Source organism: Trachypithecus francoisi, unplaced genomic scaffold (genome assembly GCF_009764315.1).
Source record: "Trachypithecus francoisi isolate TF-2019V2 unplaced genomic scaffold, Tfra_2.0 Lachesis_group11, whole genome shotgun sequence".
NCBI classification, from domain to species: domain Eukaryota; kingdom Metazoa; phylum Chordata; class Mammalia; order Primates; family Cercopithecidae; genus Trachypithecus; species Trachypithecus francoisi.
Genome location: NW_022681456.1, coordinates 83,159,253 through 83,186,285, shown reverse-complemented (window position 1 = coordinate 83,186,285; position 27,033 = coordinate 83,159,253). Strand labels below are relative to the sequence as shown.

Below are 27,033 nucleotides of genomic sequence, written 5' to 3'. Positions count from 1 at the left end.
GGGAGGCTGAAGCAGGAGAATCACTTGAACCCAGGAGGCAGAGGTTGCAGTGAGCTGAGACTGCACCACTGCACTCCAGCCTCAGCAACAGAGTTAGACTTCATCTCAAAAAAAAAAAAAAGAAAGAAAATTAAATCATTGGTGAAAGGAAAACCAGAACACCTATTTGTGTACCCAAAGTCCCAAGTTTATTCTGTTAGGTTCCACTTGAGGCATAGTGAGAGTCGACTATCAGCAACAAATGGAAACTACTATGAACAAGGCAGATAAAGGAGACCAGGATAGGAAAAGGTCGGGGGGGGTGGGGAAGACAGAAGGTGACAAAGTAGAGGGAAGGCTGGGATAACTGGCAAGCCACATGTAGCAGAATAAAACTGGATCCTCATCTCTCACCTTATACAAAAATCAACTCAAGGTCGATCAAAGACTTACATCTAAGACTTGAAACCATAAAAATTCTAGAAGGTAACATTGGAAAAACCCTTCTAGACACTAGCTTAGGCAAATACTTCATGACCAAGAACCCAAAAGCAAACGCAACAAAAACAAAGATAAACAGATGAAACTTAATTAAACTAAAATGCTTCTGCACAACAGAAGAAATAATCAGCAGAGTAAACAGACAACCCACAGAGTGGGAGAAAAGTCTTCACAATCTATACATCCGACAAAGGACTAATATCCAGAATCCACAAGGAACTCAAACAAATCAGCAAGAAAAAAACAATCCCATCAAAAAGTGGCTAAGGACATGAATAGACAATTCTCAAAAGAAGACATACAAATGGTCAACAAGCACATGGAAAAATGCTCAACATCACTATCAGGGAAATGAAAATCAAAACCACCATGCAATATCACCTTACTTCTGCAAGAACAGCCATAATCAAAAAATTAAAAAAAAAACAACAACAGATGTTGGCATGGATGTGGTGAAAAGGGAACAACACTTTTATACTGTTGGTGGCAATGTAAACAGTACAACCACTATGAAAAACAGTGTGGAGATTCCTTAAAAAACTAAAAGTATATCTACCATTTGATCCAGCAATCCCACTGCTGGGTATCTACCCAGAGGAAAAGAAGTCATTATATGAAAAAGATACTTGCACATGCATGTTTTTTTTTTTTTTTTTTTTTTTTTTTTGAGGCGGAGTCTCGCTCTGTTGCCCGGACTGGAGTGCAGTGGCCGGATCTCAGCTCACTGCAAGCTCCGCCTCCCGGGTTCCCGCCATTCTCCTGCCTCAGCCTCCCGAGTAGCTGGGACTACAGGCGCCCGCCATCTCGCCCGGCTAGTTTTTGTATTTTTAGTAGAGACGGGGTTTCACCCTGTTAGCCAGGATGGTCTCAATCTCCTGACCTCGTGATCCGCCCGTCTCGGCCTCCCAAACACATGCATGTTTATAGCAGCATAATTTGCAATTGCAAAAATATGGAACCAGCCCAAATGCCCATCAACAAGTGGATAAAGAAAATGAGGTGGCCAGGCGTGGTGGCCCACACCTGTAATCCCAGCACTGTGGGAGGCGATGCGGGCGGATCACAAGGTCAGAAGTTCAAGACCAGCCTAGCCAATATGGTGAAACTCCATCTCTACTAAAAATACAAAAACTAGCCGGGCATGGTAGTGGGTGCCTGTAATCCAGGCTACTCCGGAGGCTGAGGCAAGAGAATCACTTGAACCCGGCAGGCAGAGGTTGCAGTGAGCCGAGATTGTGGCACTGCACTCCAGCCTGGGCGACAGAGTGAGACTCTGTCTCAAAAAAAAAAAAAAAGAAAAGAAAATGTGGTATACAGGCCAGGTGCAGTGGCTCACATCTGTAATCCCAGCACTTTGGGACGCCGAGGTGGGCGGATCACTTGAGGTCAGGAGTTTGAGGCCAGCCTGACCAACATGGCGAAACCCTGTCTTTACTAAAAATACAAAAAGTAGCCTGGCGTGGTGTCAGGCACCTGTAATTCCAGTTACTCAGGAGGCTGAGGCAGGAGAATCTCTTGAACCCAGGAGGTGACAGTTGCAGTGTGCCAAGATTGCGCCGCTGTACTCCAGCCTGAGCAACAGAGCGAGACTCCATCTCAAAAAAAAAAAGAAAGAAAGAAAATGTAGTATATATACACCATAGAATATTACTCAGCCATAAAAAGAACGAAATAACAGCATTTGCAGCAAACTGGATGGCACTAGAGACCATTACTCTAAGTGAAGTAACTCAGGAATGGAAAATCAAACGTTGTATGTTTTCACTCATAAATGGGAGCTAAGCTATGAGGTCACAAATGTTTAACTATAATACAATGGACTTTGGGGACTCGAGGGGAAAGGATGGGAAGAGGTGAGGGATAAAAGACTATACATTGGCTACAGTGTATACTGCTCAGGCTCAGGAGATGGGTGCACCACAATCTCAGAAATCACCACTAAAGAACTTATTAATGTAAGCAAACATCACTCGTTCCCCAAACACCTTAAAAAAAAAAGTAAAGGGAAGGAAGGCAACACTGCTGCTTTGTAGGTTGTCTTCTATAATAAGAGGAGGCCAAGAAAAATGTAGGAAAGCAAAGAAAATTTATGAACTTACAGTAAAAAGGAGTAACAGCATAACTTAAAAGAATGAAGAAATAGATTACGTGATAGATACATTTTTTCTTAAATTTTTTTCTTTTTTTTTCCGAGATGGAGGCTCGCTTTGTCACCCAGGGTGGAATACAGTGGCACGATCTTTGCTCACTGCAACCTCCGCCTCCCAGGTTCAAGCGATTCTCGTGCCACAGTCTCTGAGTAACTGGAACTACAGGCATGCATCACCATGCTCAGCTAATTTTTTGCATTTTTAGTAGAGACGGGGTTTTGCCATGTTGGCCAGGCTGGTCTAGAACTCCTGGCCTCAGGTGATCCACCTGCCTCAGCCTCCCAAAGTGCTGGGATTACAGGGTGAGCCACTGTGCCTAGTCTTTAATTTGTTATAAGGTATTTTAGACATAAAAAAAAAAACAGTGTAACAAATGACTGTACACTCTAGGCAGCTTACAAAACAGCATTAATGGTTGAAGCCCTCTATATTTTTCCTCAGTTATATACCCCTCCAACTCCCTGAATTTGCACTTAATCATTCTTAGCATGTCTTTATATTTTTACAGCAGTGCCTTTTTTTTTTTTTTTTTTTTTTGAGACAGAGTCTCGCTCTGTCGCCCAGGCTGGAGTACAGTGGCGCGATCTTGGCTCACTGCAAGCTCCGCCACCTCCCGGGTTCACGCCATTCTCCTGCCTCAGCCTCCCGAGAAGCTGGGACTACAGGCGCCCGCCACCACGCCTGGCTAATTTTTTTTTAATTTTATTTGTAGTAGAGACAGGGTTTCACCGTGTTTGCCGGGATGGTCTCCAACTCCTGACCTCGTGATCCGCTCACTTCAGCCTCCCAAAGTGCTGAGATTACAGGCGTGAGCCACCGCGCCCGGCCAGCTGTGCCATCTTTTAAAAAGTAGTGAAGTATGGCTGAGTGTAGTGGCTCATGCCCGTAATCCCAGCACTTTGAGAGGCCAAGGCAGGCGGATCACCTGAGGTCAGGAGTTTGAGACCAGCCTGGCCAACATGACGAAACCCCTTCTCTACTAAAAATACAAAAATTAGTTGGGCGTGGTGGCGGGCACCTGTAATCCCAGCTACTTGGAAGGCTGAGGCATGAGAATCGCTTGAACCCGGGAGGCGGAGGTTGCAGTGAGCCAAGATTGCGCCACTGCACTTTCAGCCTGGGTGACAGAGCAAGCCTCCATCTTGAAAAAAAAAGAAAAAAAAATTTTTTTTTAAAGTAATGAATTAAAAATTATTTTTAATTTTAAAATTTAAAAAGTAATGGATGGCCGGGCGCGGTGGCTCAAGCCTGTAATCCCAGCACTTTGGGAGGCCGAGACGGGCGGATCACGAGGTCAGGAGATCGAGACCATCCTGGCTAACACGGTGAAACCCCGTCTCTACTAAAAAATGCAAAAAAACTAGCCGGGCGAGGTGGCGGACGCCTGTAGTCCCAGCTACTCCGGAGGCTGAGGCAGGAGAATGGCGTAAACCCGGGAGGCGGAGCTTGTAGTGAGCCAAGATCCGGTCACTGCACTCCAGCCTGGGCGACAGAGCAAGACTCCGCCTCAAAAAAAAAATAAAATAAAATAAAATAAAATAAAATAAAAAGTAATGGATAACCTTTGCAGCAAAACAGGGCGAACCTCATCTAAATACACTGTCCATCATAAAAGACTTAGAATGAAAGGGAAAGTAAAGAACAGTAACAACTGACCAACTCTAAGACAAAGAGAGAAGATGTGGAAGATGGGCAGGTGATAATTGAAGTGGGTAGAAATGAAGAAAAAAGTACTGAAAAAGCACAGCAAACAACAACAGCAACAAAAGGGCAAAAATCAGTCTCAATAAAGAGACTTAGGTCTCAATGAAGAGAGATCATTGCCTCAGGAACTGCTATAGTACTTGCCTTTTTTAACAAAATGGAGAGATAGTCAGTTCATTCACTCAACAAATTAGCACATACTACTTATTAGGCACTATTCTAACAGTAGGCAGAGAGCAGAGAACAAAAGAAAATCCCTTCTTTTATGAAGCATGAAGTTGGGGAGAGAAGCCAACAAATGAATTACACATCAGATGTTAGGGAAAAAATAAAGCAGAGAGAGTAAAGAAAGCAAGGAGTGCTGGTGAGGGGAAGGAGGCTCTTGCTATTTTACATGAAGGAGATTGGAAGCCCTCTCTGATAAAGTGACATGGGAGTAGAAACCTAAAGGAAGTAAGGAACATACAGGAATGTTTCGGGAAGAGTAACTGCAAATGCAAAGACAGTGAGGTGAAAGTGGAGCCCTAAGACCAGGTGCGGCTACAGCAGAGCAAGCCGGGAAAGAGTACACAAAATGGCTGGAGGAGCAGACCATATGGATCCTTGCCAGATGTGTGGCTTTTATGCAAAGTGAGATGTGAAACCACTGGACAGTTTTCAGGAGAAAAGTAGCACAATCTGATGAACATTTTAAAGAAAGTGATCATATAATTTATCACTAAAACAGGTATACCTTGGTGAGTGAAAAAGGGTGATATTAATAGTTAACTTAGGACAGTATTAACAAGACCTAATTTTAAAAGGCTTCTCTGTGTGTACATCATTTTGAAGGAATTCCTCCTGGCCAAACCTGGAACACTGTCATCAAAATATATAGTGATAGAAGATTACAATGTATTTAATAAAGTAAGAATCTATGAGTCTATATTGATAAAAAATAATAGGAACAGAAAACTCTTTCTTACAGTAGAAAGCCAACTAATAAATGTAGAGGGAAGGCAAAAAGAGAAAATCACTTGGCAATGACCATAAAGATAACTGATTAGGGCAAGAATCATGTGAATGCTAAAATTAACAGGTGAAAGTCTGAGAACAGGATATTTACACAGTCACAAAACATCTCCCAAGACATTATTACAAAAGGCAAATGAATAACTTTATGAAGGAGAAAACTGGACCCTACCACTCAAGTAATATTGCCAGTAATAAGAGTAATAAATAGATGTGCATCCTAATATGATACACAGAGAACTCAGCATCACTTCTTAGGTATTAATGCCCAACGTGCATAACCTGAATCTAACCACGAGGAAACAACAGACAAAAACAAATTGAAGGATGCTCCACAAAATAACTACCCTGCACTTATCAAATTGTCAGTGTCATAAAAATATAGACTCAAGAACTGTTCCAGATTAAAGGAGATGAAAGAGACAAGGTCACCGAATCAACACATGACACTGGATATTCTTTTACTATAATGGATATTATTAGGACAACAGAGAAAATCTGAATAAGGTCTACAGATTATAGCATTGTGTCAGTGTTAAGTTCCCGATTTTGATCATTATACCATAGTTATGTAAGAGAATTTCTTGTTTTTAAAAAATACAAACTGAAGTATTTAGGTGTTTGGGGTATCACATCTGCCTTTTACCTTTAAATCATTCAGAAAAAAATAATTCTGAGTGTGTGAGAAATTCTGAAAAAGAGAAGGATAAAGCAAATATATTAAAATATTATCCTTTGGGGAATCTAGGTGAAGGGTTTTCACAAATTATTTGTAGTATTCATGCAAATATTATACAAGTCTAAAATTATTTTTTCCCAATTGCTTTTTATTGTGATAAAATACACACAACAAACTTTACTATCTTAATCACTTTTAAGTGAACAGTTCAGTGGTGTTAAGCACAATCATATTGTTGTACAACCATCACCATCATCCATCTCCAGAACTCTTCATCTTGCAAAGCTGAAACTCTCATGCCCACTGAACAGGAACCAGCCCCTGGCAACCATCATTGGTGGTAAATACTTTTGCAGCTAGCTGAGGGATCAGGACTAGGGCAAAGGAGAACTATTTGCATTCTTTTTGTTTTCCATTTTTAAAATTTGTAGTAAAATATACGTAATACTATGTTGGCTGGGCACAGCAGCTCAGGTTTGTAATTCCAGCACTTTGGCAGGCCAAGGCAGGGGGATGGCTTGAGGTCAGTTCTAGACCAGCCTGGGCAACATAGCAAGATCCCATCTCTCTAAAATTTTTAAAAAATTAGCTAGGTGTGGTGGTGCACACCTGTAGTCCCAACTACTCGGGAGGCTAAGGCAGGGGAATAACTTGGGCTCAGGAGTTTGAGGTTACAGTGAACTGTGATTGTGCCACTGCACTGCAGCCTGGGTGACAGAGCAAGACCCTGTCTCAAAAAAAAAAAAAAAAGTTATCATTTAACCTTTTTTTGTTTTTTTTTGTTGTTATTGTCTATATCAATGCTTCAATCTGTAATATTTTAACCATTTTTAAGTGTCCATGTCAGTGCTATTAAGTACATTCATAGTGTACTTAACCATCACCACTATCCATTTTCAGAAATTTTCATCATCCAATCTAAAATTCTGTGCCCATTAAACAAGAACTACTCACTCTCCCCTCTCCTGGTAACCACTACTCAACATTCTATCATTATGAATTTGATTACCTGAGGTATTTCATGGCAGTAGAATCATATATTTATCCTTTTGTGTCTGACATTTCACACATCATAATGTCCCAAGATTTATCCATGTTATATCACGTATCAGAATCTCCTTCCTTTTCAAGCCTGAATAATAGTCCATCATATGTACATATTATATACATTTTGTTTATCTAGGTTGCTTCCACCTTTTGGCTGTTGTGAATAATGTTGCTAAACACAGGTGTACAAATAGCTGCTCAAGTAGCTGCTTTCAGTTGTCTTGAATACATACTCAGAAGTGAAACAGCTGTATCATAATTCTACGTTTAATTTTTTTGGGAACCACCATACTGTTTTCCACAGTGAATGCACCATTTTACATTGCCACCAGCAATGCATAAAGTTTCCAGTTCCTCTACATTCTTTCCAACACCTGTTACTTCGATTTTTTACTAGCAGCCATCCTAAAGGCTGAATAATATTCCATTGTATGCACTCACAACATTTTGCCTATCTATTCATCCCTTGATCAATGGGTTATACCTATGAACATTAGGTACACAAATATCTCTTAAAGACCCTGCTTTCAATTATTTTGAGTATACATTAGGTCATCGTTATCTGATGGGGGGATCCAAGACTCCCATGGATGTGTGAAACCACAGAGAGTATCAAACTCCACGTATAGTGTGTTTTTTTCTATATATATATATATATATATATATGTATTTATCCATGGTAATGTTAATTTATAAATTAGGCAGAGTAAGAGATTAACAACAACTAATAATAAAACAACCATAACAATATATAGTAATAAATTATATAAATGTGGCTGGGCACAGTGGCTCATGCCGGTAATTCCAGCATTTTGGGAGGCCGAGGCGGGCAGATCACTTGAGATCAAGAGTTCAAGACCAGCCTGGCCAATATGGTGAAATCCTGTCGCTATTAAAAATACAAAATTAGCCAGGCATGGTGGCAGGCGCCTGTAATCTCAGCTACTCGGGAGGCTGAGGCACAGGAATCGCTTGAACCTGGGAGGTGGAGGCTGCAGTGAGCTGAGATGGTGCCACTGCACTCCAGCCTAGGTGACACAGTGAGATTCCATCTCTAAATAAATAAATAAAAGAGGTCTCTCTCTCTCTCTCAAAATATCTTATTACACTATACTCACCTATCTTTTTTACAGGCCACAGTTGAACTTGGGTAACTGAAATCTCAGAAAGTGAAACCTAGGATAAAGGGGAACCACTAAACCTCCACAAGTAGAATGACAGGATCGTATGGTGTGAGGATTTTTAGGTGTCAACGTGACTGATTAAAGGATACTTAGAAAGTGGGTATAAAGCATGGTTTCTGACTGTATCTGTGAGGGTGTTTCCAGAGGACACTGGTGTGTGAGTCGGTTGACTGAGAGAGGAAGATCTACCCTCAATGTGGGAGGGCAACATCCAGTGGGCTGGGTGCCCAGATAGAACAAAAAGGCAGAGGAAAGGTAAATCCATTTTCTCTCCTGGGGCTGGAACACCCTTCTCCTGCCCTTTGATATCAGTACTCCAAGTTCTCCAGCCTTTGGACCCCAGGACTTACACCAGTAGCCTCTCAGGTTTTCAGGCCTTCAGCCTCGGTGTGAAAGTTATGCCACTGGTTTCCCTGGTTCTGGGGCTTTGAGACTTAGATTGAGCCAATGTACTGACATCCCTGGTTCTCTAGTTTGCAGATGACCTATCATGGCACTTCTTAGTTTCCATAATTGAGTAAGCCAATTCTCCTAATAAATTCCCTCTCCTTCACCCATCCATCCATCTATACCCTACTGGTTTTGTCTCTCTGGAAAATCCTGACACATATGGTAATTTTATTTTTAATTTTTGGAAGAACCACCATAGTTTTTCACATAGGCTGTGCCATTCGACATGACTACCAACAGTGTACAATGGTTCCAATTTTTCCATGTCCTTCCCAACAATTATTTTCTGCTGTTCTTGATAGCAGCCATCCTAATGGGTGTGAGGTAGTATCTTGGAGTTTTGACTTGCATTTCCCTAATTAGCAATGTTGAGTATCTTTTCATTTGCTTATTGGTCATGGTGTAAATCCTTTTAATATATTGCTAAATCTGGTTTGCTACTATTTTGTTGATGATTTTTACATCAATGTTCCTAAGAAATGTTGGTCTATAGGCCAGGCACGGTGGCTCACGCCTGTAAAGACAGCACTTTGGGAGGACAAGGAGGGTGGATCACTTCCAGCCTGGCCAACATGGCAAAGCCCCGCCTCTACCAAAAATTTAGAAATTACCTGGGTGTGGTGGCACATGCCTGTAATCCCAGCTACTTGGGAGGCTTTGGCACAAGATTCATTTGAAACCAGGAGGCCCAGGCTGCAGTGAGCCAAGATTGCACCACTACACTCCAGCCTCAGTGATACAGTGAGACTCTTTTTTGTCTCAAAAAAAAAAAGAAAAGAAAGAAAGAACAAACTATTAGTCTATAGATTTCTTAGAGCATCTTTGTAGGGCTTTGGCATCAAGACTGTATTCATCCATTTTGCATTGCTATAAAGGAATACCTGAGGCTGGGTAATTTACAAAGGAAAGAGGTTTATTTGGCTTATGGTTCTGCAGGCTGTACAAGAAGCATGGTGCCAGTATCTGCTTCTAATAAGTACCTCAGGAAACTTTCAATCACGGCAGAAGGTGAAGGAAGAGCAGGTATGTCACATGGCAAGAAAGGAAGCAAGAGAGAGGGGAGAGGTGTAACACTTAAACAACCAGCTCTTGAGTAAACTAATAGAGCAAAAATGCACTCATTACTATAGGGACCACACCAAGCCATTCCTGAGGGATACACCCCCATGACCCAGATACTTCCCACTAGGCCCCACCCACCTCCAACACTGCAGATCAAATCTCAACTTGCAATTTGGAGGGACAAATATCCAAACTATGTCAAAGATAATGCTGACTTCACAGAATGAATTAGTGAGTGTTCTTTCCTCTTCAATGTTCTGAAAAGTCTGAAACAGACTGGTGTTAGTTAATCTTGAAATGTTGATAGAATTCACCAGTGAGGTCATCAGGTCCAGAGATTTCTCTGTTGGGACATTTTTTATTACAAATGCAATCTCCTTATGAGTTATGGGACTATTTACATTTTCTATTTCTTAGTAGTTTAGTCTTGGTAGGTTTTGTGTTTCTAGGATGTGACCATTTCATCTAGGTTACCCAATTTGTTGGCGTACAATTGGTTTATTAATTTTTTTCCCCAAAAAACTAGTCAAGTGCAGTAGTAAGGATGGGGGAAAGAGTAGAATAAGTTCTATCCCTAACTGACTGTCAACAATCAATTAAGATAATTCACTATCTTCAGACCAGCCTACAATTGCTTATCGTACTCTATTATAATCTCTCTTTTTTTTTCTTTTTTTTTGAGATAGAGTTTCACTCGTGTTGCCCAGGCTGGAGTACAACAGCGCAGCATCAGCTCACTGCAACCTCCACCTCCCGGGTTCAAGCGATTTTCCTGCCTCAGCCTCCTGAATAGCTGGGCTTACAGGCACATACGCCACTATGGCTGGTTAATTTTCTTGTTTGTATTTTTACGGGATATCACCATGTTGGCCAGGGTGGTCTCAAACTCCTGACCTCAAGTGATCTGCCCATCTCAGCCTCCCAAACTGCTGGGATTACAGGCGTCAGCCACTGCGCCCAGCCCAAGAGACAGGCTCTGTCACCCTAGCTAGAATGCCATGGCACAATCATGGTTAACTGCAGTCTTGAATTCCTGGGCTAAAGCAATCCTTCTGCCTCAGCCTTCCAAGTAGCTAGGACTACAGGCAGGTGTTATTTTTTTGTATAGACAGTGTCTCAGTATGTTGTCCAGGCTGGTTTGAGCTCCTGGGCTCAAGTGATGTTCCCAATTCAGCCTTCAAAAGCATAGGAATTATACATGTGAGCTGCCATGCCCAGCCTACCCTTTCCATTTCTGTGGAATTGAGGGTAATATTCCCACTTTCAATTTTATCTTTAGTATTTCAGTAATCTGAGATGGAGTCTCGCTCTATTGCCCAGGCTGGAGTACAGTTGCATTATCTTGGCTCACTGCAACCACCGCTCACCTCCTGGGTTCAGGCAATTCTCCTGCGTCAGCCTCCAGAGTAGCTGGGATTATAAGCATGCACCACCATGCCTGACTAATTTTTGTATTTTTAGTACAGACAGGATTTCGCCATGTTGGCCACGCTGGTCTTAAACTCCTGACCTCAGGTGATCCTCCCACTTTGAACTCCCGAAGTGCTGGGATTACAAGCATAAACCACTGCACCCAACCCATTATAATATTTTTTTTATCCACTATAATCTTAATTTTTTTTTTAGAGACAAAGTCTCGTTCTGTCACCAAGGCTGGAGTGATGGGGCATGATCATAGCTCACTGCAGGCTCAAACTCCTGGGCTCAAGCAATCCTCTCACCTCAGCCTCCGGAGTAGCTACGACTACAGGCATATACCACCATGCCCAGCTAATTTTTCTTCTTTTATAATTTTTGTAGAGATGAGGTTTTGCTATGTTGCCCAGGCCAGTCCTGAACTCCTGAACTCAAGAGAGCCCCCCATTCCTAAAGCACTGGTATTACAGGTATAAGCCACCATGCCTGGCCTTCATTATAATCTCATAGGACCACTGTCATCTATGCTATCTGTCACTGACCAAAACATCATTATGCAGTACATGACTGTACTGAGCCTTCCACCTATCCCGGGCATGCACAATGACTTCTTCATTTCTCCCATCTATTTGGTTCCTATTGATCGTCCTAGTCATCAATATGTTTTTTTGTTTGTTTGTTTTTTAAGACAGAGTCTTGCTCTGTCGCCCAGGCTGGAGTGCAGTGGCACGATCTCGGCTCACTACAACCTCTGTCTCCCAGGTTCATGCGATTCTTCCACCTCAGGCTCCCAAGTAGCTGGGACTACAGGCATGAGCCACCACGCCCAGCTAATTTTTATATTTTTAGTAGAGACAGGGTCTCACCATGCTGGCCAGGCTGGTCTCAAACTCCTGACCTCAAGTGATCCTCCAGCCTTGGCCTCCCAAAGTGCTGAGATTACAGGCGTGATCCACCATGCCGGCCCCTAGTCATCAATATCTGGCTTTCAAAAGGGAAAAAAGAAAAAAAATGGAGACAGAGAGTATAGTGCCAGCCCTTTAAATCTCCCAGACATCAGCCAGATGCAGTGGCTCAAACTTGTAATACCAGCACTTTGGGAGGCCGAGGTGGGCGAATCACAAGGTCAGGAGTTCGAGACCAGCCTGGTCAACATGGTGAAACCCTGTCTCTACTAAAAATACAAAAAAAAAAAAAAATTAGCCAGGCATGGTGGCGGGCCCTTGTAAACCCTGCTACTCGGGAGGCTGAGGCAGGGGAATCGCTTGAACTCAGGAGGCGGAGGTTGCAGTGAGCCAAGATCGCACCACTGCACTCTAGCTTGGGCATCAGTGTGAGACTCTGTCTCAAAAAAAGAGAAATCTCCTGGACATCACTTTGGTGGTGGTAGTGGGGGGACTTATAACAAAGTGGTGAGGTGCAACAATAACCATTGCCTCTTTGCAACTCCGTGATCAAAACCAGCAATTCTTTCTTTTATTTTTAATTTACTTTTTATTTTTTTGAGATGGCGTCTCACCCTGCCACCCAGGCTGGAGTGCAATGGCGTGATCTTGGCTCACTGCAACCTCCACCTCCCAGGTTCAAGCAATTATCATGCCTCAGCCTCCCAAATAGCTGGGATTACAGGCGCCCCCCCCCACCACGCCCAGCTAATTTTTGTATTTTTAGTAGAGACGGGGTTTCACCACATTGGCCAGGCTGGTCTCAAACTCCTGACCTCAAGTGATCCACCTACCTCGGCCTCCCAAAGTGCTGGGATTAGAGGTGTGAGCCACTGCGCCAGCCTCTTTATTTTTAGACAGAGTCTCACTCTGTCGCCCAGGCTGTAGTGCAGTGGCACAAGTTCTATCGCCCAAGCTGTAGTGCAGTGGTGCAATATCAGTTCACTGCAACCTCTGCCTCCCAGGTTCAAGCAATTCTCCTGACTCAGCCTCCTGAGTGGCTGGGGTTACAGGTATGCGCCACCACGCCTGGCTAATTTTTGTATTTTTAGTAGAGACAGGGTTGCACCATGTTGGCCAGACTGGTCTCAAACTCCTAACCTCAAGTGATCCTAACCTCAAGTGATCCACCTGTCTTGGCCTCCCAAAGTGCTGGAATTACAGGCGTGAGCCACTGCGCCTGGCCAGAAGCAGCAATTCTGATTGGAGCACAGATTTCTGAAATGTGGGTTTTTGTTTTTAGAGACAGGGTATCACTATGTTGCCCAGGCTGGTCTCAAACTCCCAGGCTCAAGCAATCCTTTCGCCTCAGCCTCCCAAAGCGCTGGAATTACAGGCAGCAGCTACTGCACTTGATTCAGATTCCTGATATTTGGAAGAAATGGTCCTTTCTGCCCACCTTCGGTTCCACAAACTATGTGCAAGCTGCTCCAGGAACACGTGCACAGCCACCTTCCATGGGGCTGAGGGATGTGGATGGGCAGCTGCTATTGTACTAAGTGCTGCAATTGACTGAAATTAACCACAATTTACTGTCCAGGATTGGACGGTAAATTGCAGTTAATTCCTCACAGTTGTAAGATTTCAATAAACTCCAGAGTTCCAAAGAAGATGCATCAGACAGATTCTGCTAGAACAATTGTTATCTTGGTGGGGAGACAGATTTCTGGTACTTTCTACTTTATCATCTTCCCACAATCCTCTCTGATTTTTTTTTTTTTTTTTTTTTTGAGACGGAGTCTTGCTCTGTCACCCAGGCTGGAGTGCACTGGCACAATTTCAGCTCACTGCAACCTACGCCTCTGGGGTTCAAGCGATTCTCCTGCCTCAGCCTCCCGAGTGGCTGGGATTACAGGTGCCTGCCACCACGCCCAGCTAATTTTTTGTATCTTTAGCACAGACGAGGTTTCACCATGTTGGTCAGGCTGGTTTCAAACTCCTGACCTTGTGATGTGCCTGCCTTGGCCTCCCAAAGTGCTGGGATTACAGGCGTGAGCCACCGCGCCCGGCTGTGAATTTCTTTTTTTAAACTCTGCTTTTTCCATATTGAGAATGAAATAATTATCTTTTAAGTGAAAAAAAAACATAGGCACTGGCACTTACAAAGGGTTCTTTCTGTGTAGAGAACAGATTGGATGAGTATGTGTGTGTGTGCATGTGTGTGTGCGCACATACACTGAGTCAGAAGGAGGGTTGGATCAACTAAATGGATGCTGAAAATTAGGGACATAGGTAATGGAAGACGATAGAGTAGGAACTCTAGGAGTTAGTACTTTCACCAAAACAACTATTGAGATGGCAAGAACTGCTTGAGGTGACTATTTTAGGACTCTGGGGTCTAATGAAACACTTGCAGTGTCCAGAAGAGTGCCTGATGAAGAAAAAAGTTGGTAAATTTTAGTGAATTTTGGCATTTGGAATAGCATCTATCATTCTGTAGCTCCCAGTCCTGTGGTATGCAGCTGTTGAGATGGCAGTTCCTGTTGCAGCTTGCTGGTGCTAGGGTGGGAAATAGGGGCTTTGTCCTCCAAAAAATTGAGGTTATGTGTTTCATTCACTACTTTTGATTGCTGAGGAGCTGCCAGAGCGCTGGGCACTGTTTCACACACGCACACCCCCTGACTGAAGTTGCTTCCCTAGTGGCACCAGACAATTGAACTTAAAGAGAGAGAACGCTCCTTTTTTCTTTATGTTTTCTTTTCTTATTGGATCTAAGCATTTAAGGAAATCTCTGTCAAGTCACTGAAAGACCACAGAGATAAAAGAACAGAGATTCAGTGACCACATGCAACCAGGTATACACTCTTTGCAAAGACAATCTGGAAAAGTCACAAAACAAATGCAGCTTTCATAAGTAACAACAATTATCTCTAGGGAGGCAGTGGAATCTGACTTTCAGAGTTACCATATTACAGCACACAAAATGTCAACTTCCCAAGAAAACTTTGCAAAGCAAACAAAGAAACAGGACTATATGGCCCATTCACAGGAAAAAAAAAAAAAAAAAGAAATTGGTGGGGCATGGGGGCTCATGCCTGTAATCCCAGCACTTTGGGAGGCCAGGCGGGCGGACCACGAGGTCAGGAGATCGAGACCATCCTGGCTAACAGGGTGAAACCCCATCTCTACTAAAAATACAAAACATTAGCTGGGTGTGGTGGTGGGCACTTGTAGTCCTAGCTGCTCAGGAGGCTGAGACAGGAGAACAGTGTGAACCTGGGAGGCAGAGCTTGCAGTGAGCCAAGATCGCGCCACTGCACTCCAGCCTGGGAGATAGCGAGACTCCATCTCAAAAAAAAAAAAAGAAAAAGAAATTGACAGAAACCACCCCAAAGCAAGCCAGACAATGGACCTACTAGACAAAGACTTTAACTGTCTTAAATATGCTCAGAGAGTTGAGGGAAACTATGAAAACACAAACAAACGAACAAAAAACTAAAGGAAATCAGGAGAACAATGTATAAGCAAGTAAGGAATATCAATAAAAATATTTTTAAGGCCGGGCGCGGTGGCTCAAGCCTGTAATCCCAGCACTTTGGGAGGCCGAGTCGGGTGGATCACGAGGTCAGGAGATCGAGACCATCCTGGCTAACACGGTGAAACCCCGTCTCTACTAAAAATACAAAAAACTAGCCAGGCGAGGTGGTGGGCGCCTGTAGTCCCAGCTGCTCGGGAGGCTGAGGCAGGAGAATGGCGTGAACCCGGGAGGCGGAGCTTGCAGTGAGCCGAGATCCGGCCACAGCACTCCAGCCTGGGCGACAGAGCGAGACTCCGTCTCAAAAAAAAAAAAAAAAATTTTTAAAATATAAAAATGAATGAAACAGCAATTCTGGACATAAAGATACAAGAGCCAAAATAAAGATTTCACTAAAGGATTCAACAGCAGAGTTGAACAGGCAGAAGAAAGAATCAATGAACATGAAGATAGAACTGAAATTACTTAAGCTAAAAAGCAGGAAAAAAAATGAACAAAGAAAAAGGAACAGAGGCTGGGCACAGTGGCTCACATCTATAATCCCAGCACTTTGGGAGCCCAAAGTGGGTGGATCACCTGAGGTCAGGAGTTCAAGACCAGTCTGGCCAACATGGCAAAACCAGATCTGTACTAAAAATACAAAAATTAGCTGGGTGTGGTAGCCCACGGCTGTAGTCCCCGCCACGCAGGAGGCTGAGGCAGGAGACTCTCTTGAACCTAGGAGGTGGAGGTTGCAGTGAGCCAAAATGGTGCCACTGTACTCGAGCCTGGGTGACAGAGCTAGACTCCATCTCAAAAAAAAAAAAAAAAAAGGAACGAGCCATGGGGCCTACTGGGACACCATCAAATGTATCAATGGCTAAACCAACCTAATTAACACATGCATTACCTCATATGCTTCTCTTTTTTGTGGTGAAAACACTTAAAATCAACTCTACTGTCTTAGCAATGTTCAAGTATACAATATATTGTAATAACTATAGTCCCCATATGTATAAGAGCTTTTGAACTAAATCCTGATTTTTTTGTGTGGTTGGGTCTCACTCTGTCACCCAGGCTAGAGTACAGTGGCACGATCACAGCTCACTGAAGCATTTACAACCCTAAATTTCCCTCTGAGGTTTTAATGCATCCATAAGTTTTGGTATGTATGTTTTCATTTTAATTTGCTCATTGTATTTTCTTATCTCCCTAATGATTTCCTCTTTTTATTCATTTGGTGTTTAAGTATGTTGTTTAATGCTCACTTCAGTAGCACATATACTAAAGTTAGAACGATTCAGAGAAGATTAGCATGGCCTCTGAACAAGGATGACATGCAAATTCGTGAAGCATTCCATATTTTAAACATTTCAGGGCTGGGTATGGTGGCTCATGCTTGTAATCTCAGCACTTTAAGAGGCCAAGGCAGGAGGATCACTTGATCCCAGGAATTTGAGACCAGCCTGAGCAACATGATGAAACCCTGTCTCTTAAAAAAAATACAAAAATTAGCTAGTTATGGTACCAGCTACTTGGGAGACTGAGGTGGGAGGATTGCCTGAATCTGGAAGGTTGAGGCTACAGTGAGCTGTGATGGTGCCACTGCACCCCAGCCTGGGCAACAGAGCAAGACCCTGTCCCAAATAATAATAATAATAATGCCAGGCACGGTGGTTCACACCTGTAATCCCAGCACTTTGGGAGGCCAAGGCGGACAGATCACCTGAAGTTGGGAGTTCAAGACCAGCCTGACCAACATGGCAAAACCCCGTCTCTACTAAAAATACAAAAGTTAGCCGGGCATGGTGGTGCATGTCTGTAATCCCACCTACTTGGGAGGCTGAGGCAGGAGAATCACTTGAACCTGGGAGGCAGAGGTTGCAGTGAGCCAAGATCACGCCACTCTACTCCAGCCCAGGCAACAGAGAGAGACTCTGTCTCAATAAATACACAAATAAATGAATAAATAAATAATAACAAAATTTTAGAAAGAAGTCAGGGTATGGTGGCTCATGCCTTTAATCCCAACATTTTGGGAGGCTGAGGTGGGAGGATTGCTTGAGCCCATGAGCTCAAGACATGCCTAGGCACCATAGTGAAACCCCCATCTCTACAAAAAATAAAAATAAAAAGAGAGTTAAAAAAAAAAGGAAGACCTTAAATCAATACTCTAACTTCAGACCTTAAGGAACTAGAAAAAGCAGCACAAACTGGACCCAACAAAACGGAGGGAATAATAATGTCTAGAGCAGAGATAAGTGAAATAAAGAATAAAAATAAGGCAGGTGCAGTACCTCACACCTATAATCCCAGCACTTTGGGAGGCTGAGGCAGAAGGATTGCTTTAGGCCAGGAATTCAAAGCCTGTGCAAGACAGTGAGACCCCATCTCTATGAAATTAAAAAAAAAAAAAAAATTAGCTGGGTTTGGTGATGCATGTCTATAGTCTCAGTTACTCAGGAGTCTGAGGTAAGGGGATCACTTGGGCCCAGGAGTTTGAGGTTGCAGTGCATATGATCACACCACTGCATCATTCCAGCCTGGGTAACAGAGCACGACCCCATCTCTCAAAAACAAACAAACAAACAACAACAACAAAAACCAAGAAGAATAAAAATAGCAGAAAGAATCAACAAAACCAAAAATCTGTTATCTAAAAAGATCAACAGAATTTATAAATTCCTGCTGCATTGACTGGGAAAAAAAGAAAGAAGATGAAAATAAATAAAATCAGAAATGAAACCGGGGATATTACTACTAATTTTACATAAATGAAAGGATTATAAGATAATAATATGAATGACTATAAACCAGCATATTAGATAATTTAGATAAAACAGACAAATGTTTAGAAACATTAAGTCTCAACAAACCTATAATAAGAGATTGAATTGTTAAACAAAAACCTCCCAACAAAGAAAAGCCCAGTATCACATGGCTTCGTTGGCAAATTCTACCAAATATTCAAAGAATTAACACCAATCCTACTCAAAGTCCTTCAAAAAACAGAAAAGAATGGAACACTTCCTAATGTTCTATGAGGCCAACATCACCCTGACACCAAAGCCAGAAAAAGATATGATAAAATTCAGGCTGGGCATGGTGGCTCACACCTGGAATCCTAGCACTTTGGGAGGCTGAGGCAGGAGGATTCCTTGAGTCCAGGAGTTCAAGATCAGCCTGGGCAACACAGGGAGACTTAGTTTCTTTAAAAAAAAAAAAAAGGGGCCGGGCGCGGTGGCTCAAGCCTGTAATCCCAGCACTTTGGGAGGCCGAGACGGGCGGATCACGAGGTCAGGAGATCGAGACCATCCTGGCTAACACGGTGAAACCCCGTCTCTACTAAAAAAATACAACAAACTAGCCGGACGAGGTGGCGGGCGCCTGTAGTCCCAGCTACTCGGGAGGCTGAGGCAGGAGAATGGCGTGAACCCGGGAGGCGGAGCTTGCAGTGAGCCGAGATCCGGCCACTGCACTCCAGCCTGGGCGACAGAGCGAGACTCCGCCTCAAAAAAAAAAAAAAAGATATGATAAGAAGACTATAAACCAATATCCCGCATGAATATAGAAACAAAAATCCTCAAGAAAATAACAGCAAACTGCAAACTGGATCCAACAATACATTTAAAAAATTATATAACATGACCAACATTTATCCCAGGAATGCAAGAGTGGTTCAACATAAGGAAATCAATCAATGTGATACACCACATTATCATCTCAATAGACACAAAAAAGATGTTTGAAAAAATTCAATACCCTTTTATGATTTAAAAAGAAAAACACTCAGCAAAAGCTCAAAGACATTATGCTAAGTGTATAAGTCAGTCACAAAAGGATAAATATATGATCCCACATATATGAGTTTCTTAGAGTAGTCAAATTCATAGAGACAGAAAGTAGAATGGTGGTTGCCAGAGGCTGGAGTGAGGGGAGATGGGAAGTTAGTGTTTAATAGGTATAGCATTTCACTTTGGGATGAAAAAATTCTGGAGACAGATCACGGTGATGGTTGCACAACAACGTGAATGTACTTAATTACACTAATCTGGACATTCTTAAAGGGTTAAAATGATAGAATTTTATGTTATGGGTATTTTACCACAATAAACACATATACACACATATTCAGCAAACTAGGAATAGAAGGAAACTTCTTTTAACACTAAAACGGCATTTATGAAAAGCTCTGAGTAGGGCATGGTGGCACATGCCTGTAGTCCCAGCTACTCAGGAGGCTGAGGCAGGACTGCTTGAGCCCCGGGAGTTCAAGGCTGCAGTGAGCCATGAACATGCCACTGCACTCCAGCCTGGGCAACAGAGTGAGACCCCATCTCAAAAGAAAAAAAAAAAGCTGGCCGGGCATGGTGGCTCACACCTGTAATCCCAGCACTTTGGGAGGCCGAGGCAGGTGGATACCTGAGAACAGGAGTCAGACCAGCCTGGCTAACATGGCAAAACCCTATCTCCACTAAAAATACAAAAATTAGCTGGGCTTGTTGATGTGTGCCTGTAGTCCCAGCTACTCAGAAGGCTGAGGCAGGAAAATTGCTTGAACCAGGGAGACAGAGGTTGCAGTGAGCTGAGATCGCGCCACTGAACTCCAGCATGGCCAGCAGAGTGAGACTCCATCTCAAAAAAAAAAAAAAAAGTCAAGAGAATAGTGACAAGTACCTAACACATGAAAAGAAGGATGAAAAAAACAAAAAAGCCGGGCATAGTGTTATGTGCCTGTAGTCTAAGCTACTGGGAAGGCTGAAGTGGGAGGATCACTTGAGCCCGGGTGATGGAAGTTGCACTGAGCCGAGATGGTGCCACTGCACCCCAGCCTGGGTGACAGAACAGGACCCGTCTCAAAAAAAGAAAAGAAAAGAGTACTTAAAATGTTGGCACACTCTGCTCTTGAGAACTCAAAGTGATGTTTGAAAACTTACGCATTTGATTTTGATGTTGAAAAAACCTAAATGTGTAAATATGCGAGCCATTCTAATGTCTGCGACAACCACACGGTATGATTTGTAAAGCACTCTTAATTAAATGCAAGATGGCATAGGATCAAGAGCATATGGTATTGCACTCAGTAGATTAACAAATGTTTGATGATGTTATATTTAATTATTTCCAGCCTAACCTCTGGTAATCTAAACAAAATCAAACTTTTTGCTGTGAATATCTTTACACAAGCAACAGCATAGAAAATTGTCAAATATTATGTCAGATGCTCATGTGTTAACTTCAGGGTCAGGGCACTTACTTTCAGACCAAATTCACCTCTATTTTTATGCTCAGACTTATATAAACAATGACAGGTAAAACCAAAGTTAAATTTCTCATGACTAAGAGGACTGCATGATAGCACATATAGAACTCAAGTATCCCAGAAATCACTAAAATATTTACATAAGGATAGTTATTTTTTTCCAATTTTTCTTAATTTTTTTTTTTTTTTTCTTAAGGTCTCACTCTTGTCACCAGGCTGGAGTAGAGTGGTACAATCACAACTCACTGCAGACTCAAACTCCTGGGCTCAAGCAATCCTTCCACCTCAGTCTCCTGAGTAGCTGGGGCTACAGGAACATGCCACCAGGCCGGGGTAATTTATCTATTGATTAATTTGTGGAGAGCAGGTCTGGAACTCCTGGCTTCAAGAGATCCTCCAGTCTCTACCCCCTCAAAGTGCTGGTATTACAGGCATGATTATTATTTAGAATAACAGTCTTTATTATTCTAATTATAAGTAAAGATTCCTCAAGATGCTGAAGTATTAAATTCTCTTTTTTTTTTTTTTTTGAGACAGAGTTTTGCTCTTGTTGTCCAAGCTGGAGTGCAATGGTGTGATCTCTGCTCACAGCAACCTCCGCCTCCCGGTTCAAGCCATTCTCCTGCCTCAGCCTCCCAAGTAGCTGGGATTACAAGCGTGCCCCACCACACCCGGCTAATTTTTTGTATTTTTAGTAGAGACGGGGTTTCACCATGTTGGCCAGGTCTCAAACCCCCGATCTTGTGATCCGCCCACCTCAGCCTCTCAAAGTGCTGGGATTACAGGTGTGAGCCACCATGCCCGGCCTGAAGTCGTAAATTCTAACTCATAATTTTACTTCAGTGAGGAAAGTCCACTTTGAATTAGTAGGAATAAAGGAACTTTACATAACTCTTAAAAGATCTCACTATCAGAATGAAAAATGCATCTAGTTTCCCCCTAAAAAGCATCTTTCCCCTATGAACTTTTATAAACCCAATGAAAATGTTAAGTTCTAGTCTCTTGACTCACTTAAAGTCTTATAATGCATTAGGAAACCCAATTATAGTCCATCTACCCCTAAGACGCAGCTGTTTCAACACTTCCATACAGGATTCTTGCACATCTATAAATGAAATAAACTATATTGGAGGAATAAACTAGCCAATGCATGCAGAAAGTTATATAGGCAGTAACACTGCTTTCAAAGGAGTTTTTGTTTTGTTTTTCAAATGGAGTCTCACTTTGTTGCCCAGGCTGGAGGGCAATGGCACCATCTCTGCAACCTCCGCCTCCGGGGTTCAAGTGATTCTCCTGCCTCAGCCTCCCGAGTGGCTGGGATTACAGGCCCGCAGCACCACACCAGGCTAATTTTTGTATTTTTGGTAGCGACGGGGTTTCACCACATTGGCCACGATGGTCTCGAACTCCTAGGCCCAAGTGATCCGCCCGTCTCAGCCTCCCAAAGTGCTAGGATTACAGGCGTGAGCCACCGAGCCCGGCCGCAAGGAGATGTATCATCTGTTATCAACAATTGGCTTGATACGTAAAGATCCGGAAGCATCTTAAGTTTTCTTCGTCATTTTTTCATTTCACAGCTTATGTTTTAAAAGTCAGAAACCCCAGAATTAAGTAAAGTCTTAAAGCAAGCTAGTGATAAGATATAGCTGCACGGACTTCTTCATCAAGGACTTCCATATCTTTCCAACAAGAAACGAACGAATATTCATCATTAAGCACCAGCTCCCAATTTCCCAACTTCCTAGATATCCTTCCTATGCTATATGTAACCCCTTCTTCACATAACGTCAGACTTACCCCCACATACACCAACAGTCCCCAAGTCTCCAATGCACATTGGCACAACAGCCTCTCAACATTCATCTGGTTGCTAATCAGGGACCACTCTTCCTTCTTCCACTAATCCTGCGCAGGCTTCATATCGCCTACAATCGCTTTTTCCATTTCTTCCACAATACTCAAAGCGACAAAGGACAAGTCCCCTTCCCACAATCGTAGAGAGCTTTTTAAAACTCTATACACCTCCTTCCCACTCAACCACTTTTCTTAGTCTCTATCCGCCTTTGTTATTCAGAAGGTGTAGGGTCTGGGAAAATCTCACTCACCTCATGCTATAGGCACCAGCACCCAGTTCCTGGCCGATCCCGGACAGGCTAGCATCAAAGTCCTGCACCAACCCGGATTCAATCACTTCGTCGGCCAGGGGCAGCTTCAGAGCCCAGGCCATCCTGGCCCCTTCCTTGCCCCAGGAGACACCGTGTCTTGTACAAAGGCGCGGAGGGTAATTCTACCCAACAGGAGTAACACAGTAGAAAACTACAAACCAGGGTTTCCCACGCAGTGCCCACCAGCCACCCCCAAGCCCGACCAGCACTGCTCGTCTAACTAATCTCCCGTACCCTTGGCTGCTAGTTCTTGGTTGCCCCAGGTTCCAAAATCCCCCCTGCCCAGGTCTCAGGAACGTGAGGACCCTTTTGCTCAACTACTGCAGACTTCCCAGAAGCAGCTCTGGACTCCCGCACTCCCACTCCTTAAGACCCCCTCTTGAGAGTTCGTAGTGGTGGCTTGCGGCTTCCCAGACAGACCAGCAGCAGCCGCAGGAAGCTAGCCCGGCGCTCCCACGCTGCTTTTGCACCTTTTCCCCCGCCCCTTTCTGCTGGAGGCCCCCTCCCTCCCAGGGCTCGCTCTCTCTTTCCCCTCCAGGCCTCGCTTCCGGTCAGTCCCACGATCACTTCCGGTCACCCCCTCTCAACCCCACGGCTTAGAACCAAATCCAGGTTTCCGCTGAGCCGACTCCTCGCTCTCTGTAGCCCCCGACGGCCTGGAAACATAGAAGGAGAAAGTCCAGCACAGGCGTGAAACCTGGACTCCCCAGGCCCTTCCACCGCCCGCCGCCCCAGCGCCAACCAATCATGGCGTCCTCTTTCTTCGCCTGCCCGGCGAACATGACGTCACGCTGTCGCTCGCCTATAAAGAAGAGACCTCGTCAGTCTCGGCCGCGATGATAGGCGGGCTGCGCCACGGGTCTGCCCCCGAGATGGGCTGGGCGATCACGGAGAGGACCCGGCGTGCAAGTGTCCGGGTTTAAACGTCTCTCCGTGTAGTTACCAGAGTTCTAGTATCCGCTACTCATCAAGTCATCACCCTGAACCGTGGAAGGAGCCCTCCTTCTAGCCTTATGAACCCACTCCACCCCTGGCGGACTCTTGACTACTTCCCATACGCTCTTTACGTGCGCGCGCTTGCTCCTGCTCATTCTCCTGTCTCCTTAAACTCACCTCTCCGGAGGTGGAGACCCTGCATAAATCCCACTTCCCTCTATATTTATTTTATCTTAGGCGTCCTCTCTAATGCAATTGAACAGAAAAGCATGAGATCAGTAAAAATGTGGTTTTTAGGCCGGGCGAGGTGGCTCACGCCTGTAATTCCAGCACTTTGGGAGGCCGAGGTGGGCGGATCACCTGAGGTCGGGAGTTCAAGACCAGCCTGACCAACATGGAGAAACCCCGTCTCTACTAAAAATACAAAAATTGGCTGGGTATGGTGGCGCGAGCCTGTAATCCCAGCTACTCAGGAGGCTGAGGCAGGAGAATCACTTGAACCCAGGAGGCGGAGGTTACAGTGAGCCGAGATCGGGCCATTGCACTCCAGCCTGGGCAACGAGTGAAACTCCATCTCAAAAAAAAAAAAAAAAGCCGGGCGCGGTGGCTCACGCCTGTAATCCCAGCACTGTGGGAGGCCAAGACAGGCGGATCACGAGGTCAGGAGATCAAGAGCATCCTGGCTAATACGGTGAAACTCCGTCTCTACTAAAAATACAAAAAATTAGCCTGGCGTGGTGGCGGGCACCTGTGATCCCAGCTACTCGGGAGGCTGAGGCAGGAGAATGGCATGAACTCGGGAGGTGGAGCTTGCGGTGAGCCGAGATCACACCACTGCACTCCAGCCTGGGTGACAGAGCGAGACTCCATCTCAAAAAAAAAAAAAAAAATTGTAGTTTTTAAAAGGTTGTTGTGCTGGTATGGGGTGTTGGAATTTAAAAGATCTGAAAATCAGAGTTTAGGCGTCTTCACTTATTAGTTTGGTGTCTTCAGAATAATTGCTTAATCTCACTGAGATTTAGCTTCCTCCTTTGTCAACGGGAGTAACTATATCTGCTTCACCTTCCTCCTTTGAGGATTGAGTAATAATGGCCATTGTTTATTAAGTATCAACTATTGCTAGGAATTTTATTACACCATGAGTAGTCCTCAAAGCAATCTTGGAATTAGAATGATAAAGCTAAGTATAATAACTCTTCTTTTATCAATAAGGAACCAAGGCTAAGCGCTTACATTGGCCAGAGCTAAATTGACATGCCAGCTTCAGAGCTGATTCCAAAGCCTGGCATTTTTCATTACAAGACATTGCCTTTATGTGAAAGTATTGGTTCATTGTTGTACTCCATTGCTGAATTTTTAAAAATCTGCCTTGACTTATACTTTTGTATATATCTGCTTCTCTCACTAGATTGATCTAAAGAACAAGGAATAGGTCTTTTTCAGGCTTGTGTTCTAAATATCTCCTACTATAGTTCCTGCATTCAATAGGACTTTTAAACATGTTTATTGAATTTAAAAAGGAATGAAAAAGGAATAAGAGAATCACGAAAAAGAAAGAAGTAGACATGAAGTTGACAACATGTTGTGCCGGTGTGGGGTGTTTCAGCCATAGGCATTTCTCTGAGGGCTCCGGGCTTAAACCTGCCGTCTTACCTTAGTAAGCCCTGCGATCCAAGTCTTGGCCCATTCTGGAGATATTCAGTATCTCTTTAAGCCATCTTTTCTTCCCATGAGCCAATTCTATCTCAAAATGTGTGACTGTGGGTAAAGGAATGGGTCCCGGGCTCATAGACCACAAGAGAGATGTCACATGGAGATCTGAGGGCTCAAAGTTTTTGCACAGGCTAGAGTGCAGTGGCACAATCTCGGCTCACTGCAACCTCGCCTCCTAGGTTCAAGCAATTCTCCTGCCTCAGCCTCCCAAGTAGCTGGGATTACAGGCATGTACCACACACCTGGCTAATTTTTGTATTTTTAGTAGCGACGGGGTTTCAGCATGTTGGCCAGGTTGGTCTCGAACTCCTGACCTCAAATGATCCACCTGGCTCAGCCTCCCAAAGTGCTGGGATTACAGGCATGAGCCACCATGCCTGGTGGTCAAAATCCTTTGTAAACCAGCATTGTACTTAGGGTATTTTTAAATCTCTCTTAGATAGAGCCATGCCTTGTTTGACCAACAGCTCCACCTCTAGCTGTATAACCTCAGGCAAGTAATTTTACATCTCTGAGCCTCAGTATTTTAATGCATAAATTAGTGCAAATAATACCTCCTCCTAAACTTGTTGTGAGTATTAAATGAGGTACCAAAATGCCACTAAAATAGTAATGATTCAATAAATGTTAGCTCCAGTCTCCCACTAGTAGTACACTTCTGCTTCTCTATTAACATTGGGTTGATTTTGTTATCCTATTTTAATAACATTAATTTACACTGTAAAGTATGTTATGGGCTTAGGCTTTTTTTGTTTCTTTTAGAGACAGGGTATAGCTCTATCACCCAGACTGGAGTGCAGTGGCCTGATCAGAGCTCACTGTAACCTCAAACTCCTGAGCTCAAGCAATCCTCTTGCCTCTGCCTCCCAAGTAGCTGGGACTACAGGTGCACACCACCATGCCCTTTGAGACAGAGTCTCACTCTGTCACCAGGCTGTTGTGTGGTGGTATAATCTCGGCTCACTGCAACCTCTGCCTCCTGGGTTCAAGTGATTCTCATGCCTCAGCCTCCCAAGTAGCTGGGACTACAGGCACGTGCCACCACGCCCAGCTAATTTTTGTATTTTTAGTAGAGACGGGGTTTCACCATTTTGGCCAGGATGGTCTCGATCTCTTGACCTTGTGATCTGCCCACCTTGGCCTCCCAAAGTACTGGGATTACAGGCGTGAGCCACTGAGCCCAGCCATGTTTTCTTTTTTTTAGTTTTGGTTTTGGTTTTGAGACCGGGTCTCACTCTGTTGCCCAGGCTGGAATGCAGTGGCATGATCACAGCTCATTGCAGCTTCCACCTCCCAGGCTCAAGCAATTCTCCCACCTAAGCCTTCCAAGTAGCTGGGACTAAAGGCATACACCACCACACCAGTTAATTTTTTA

General features: G+C 43.8%; 1 protein-coding gene and 1 non-coding gene across 4 annotated transcripts in view; one reads left to right on the top strand and one right to left on the bottom strand.

Annotated features, from left to right (window-relative positions):
• Positions 1-23,803, bottom strand: part of TFCP2 (transcription factor CP2) — an 83,278-nt gene extending 59,475 nt beyond the window's left edge. For all 3 annotated transcript variants that reach the window (XM_033222054.1, XM_033222055.1, XM_033222056.1), the window contains exon 1: positions 22,950-23,803. In XM_033222054.1, the coding sequence (XP_033077945.1) occupies positions 22,950-23,071 (122 nt within the window). In that variant the 5' untranslated portion in view covers positions 23,072-23,803. The remainder of the gene's footprint in view (positions 1-22,949) is intronic.
• Positions 16,842-16,948, top strand: LOC117091135. Its single transcript, XR_004440257.1, has one exon. It is a non-coding gene; the product is annotated as a U6 spliceosomal RNA (small nuclear RNA).
• Positions 23,804-27,033: the final 3,230 nt, after the last annotated feature.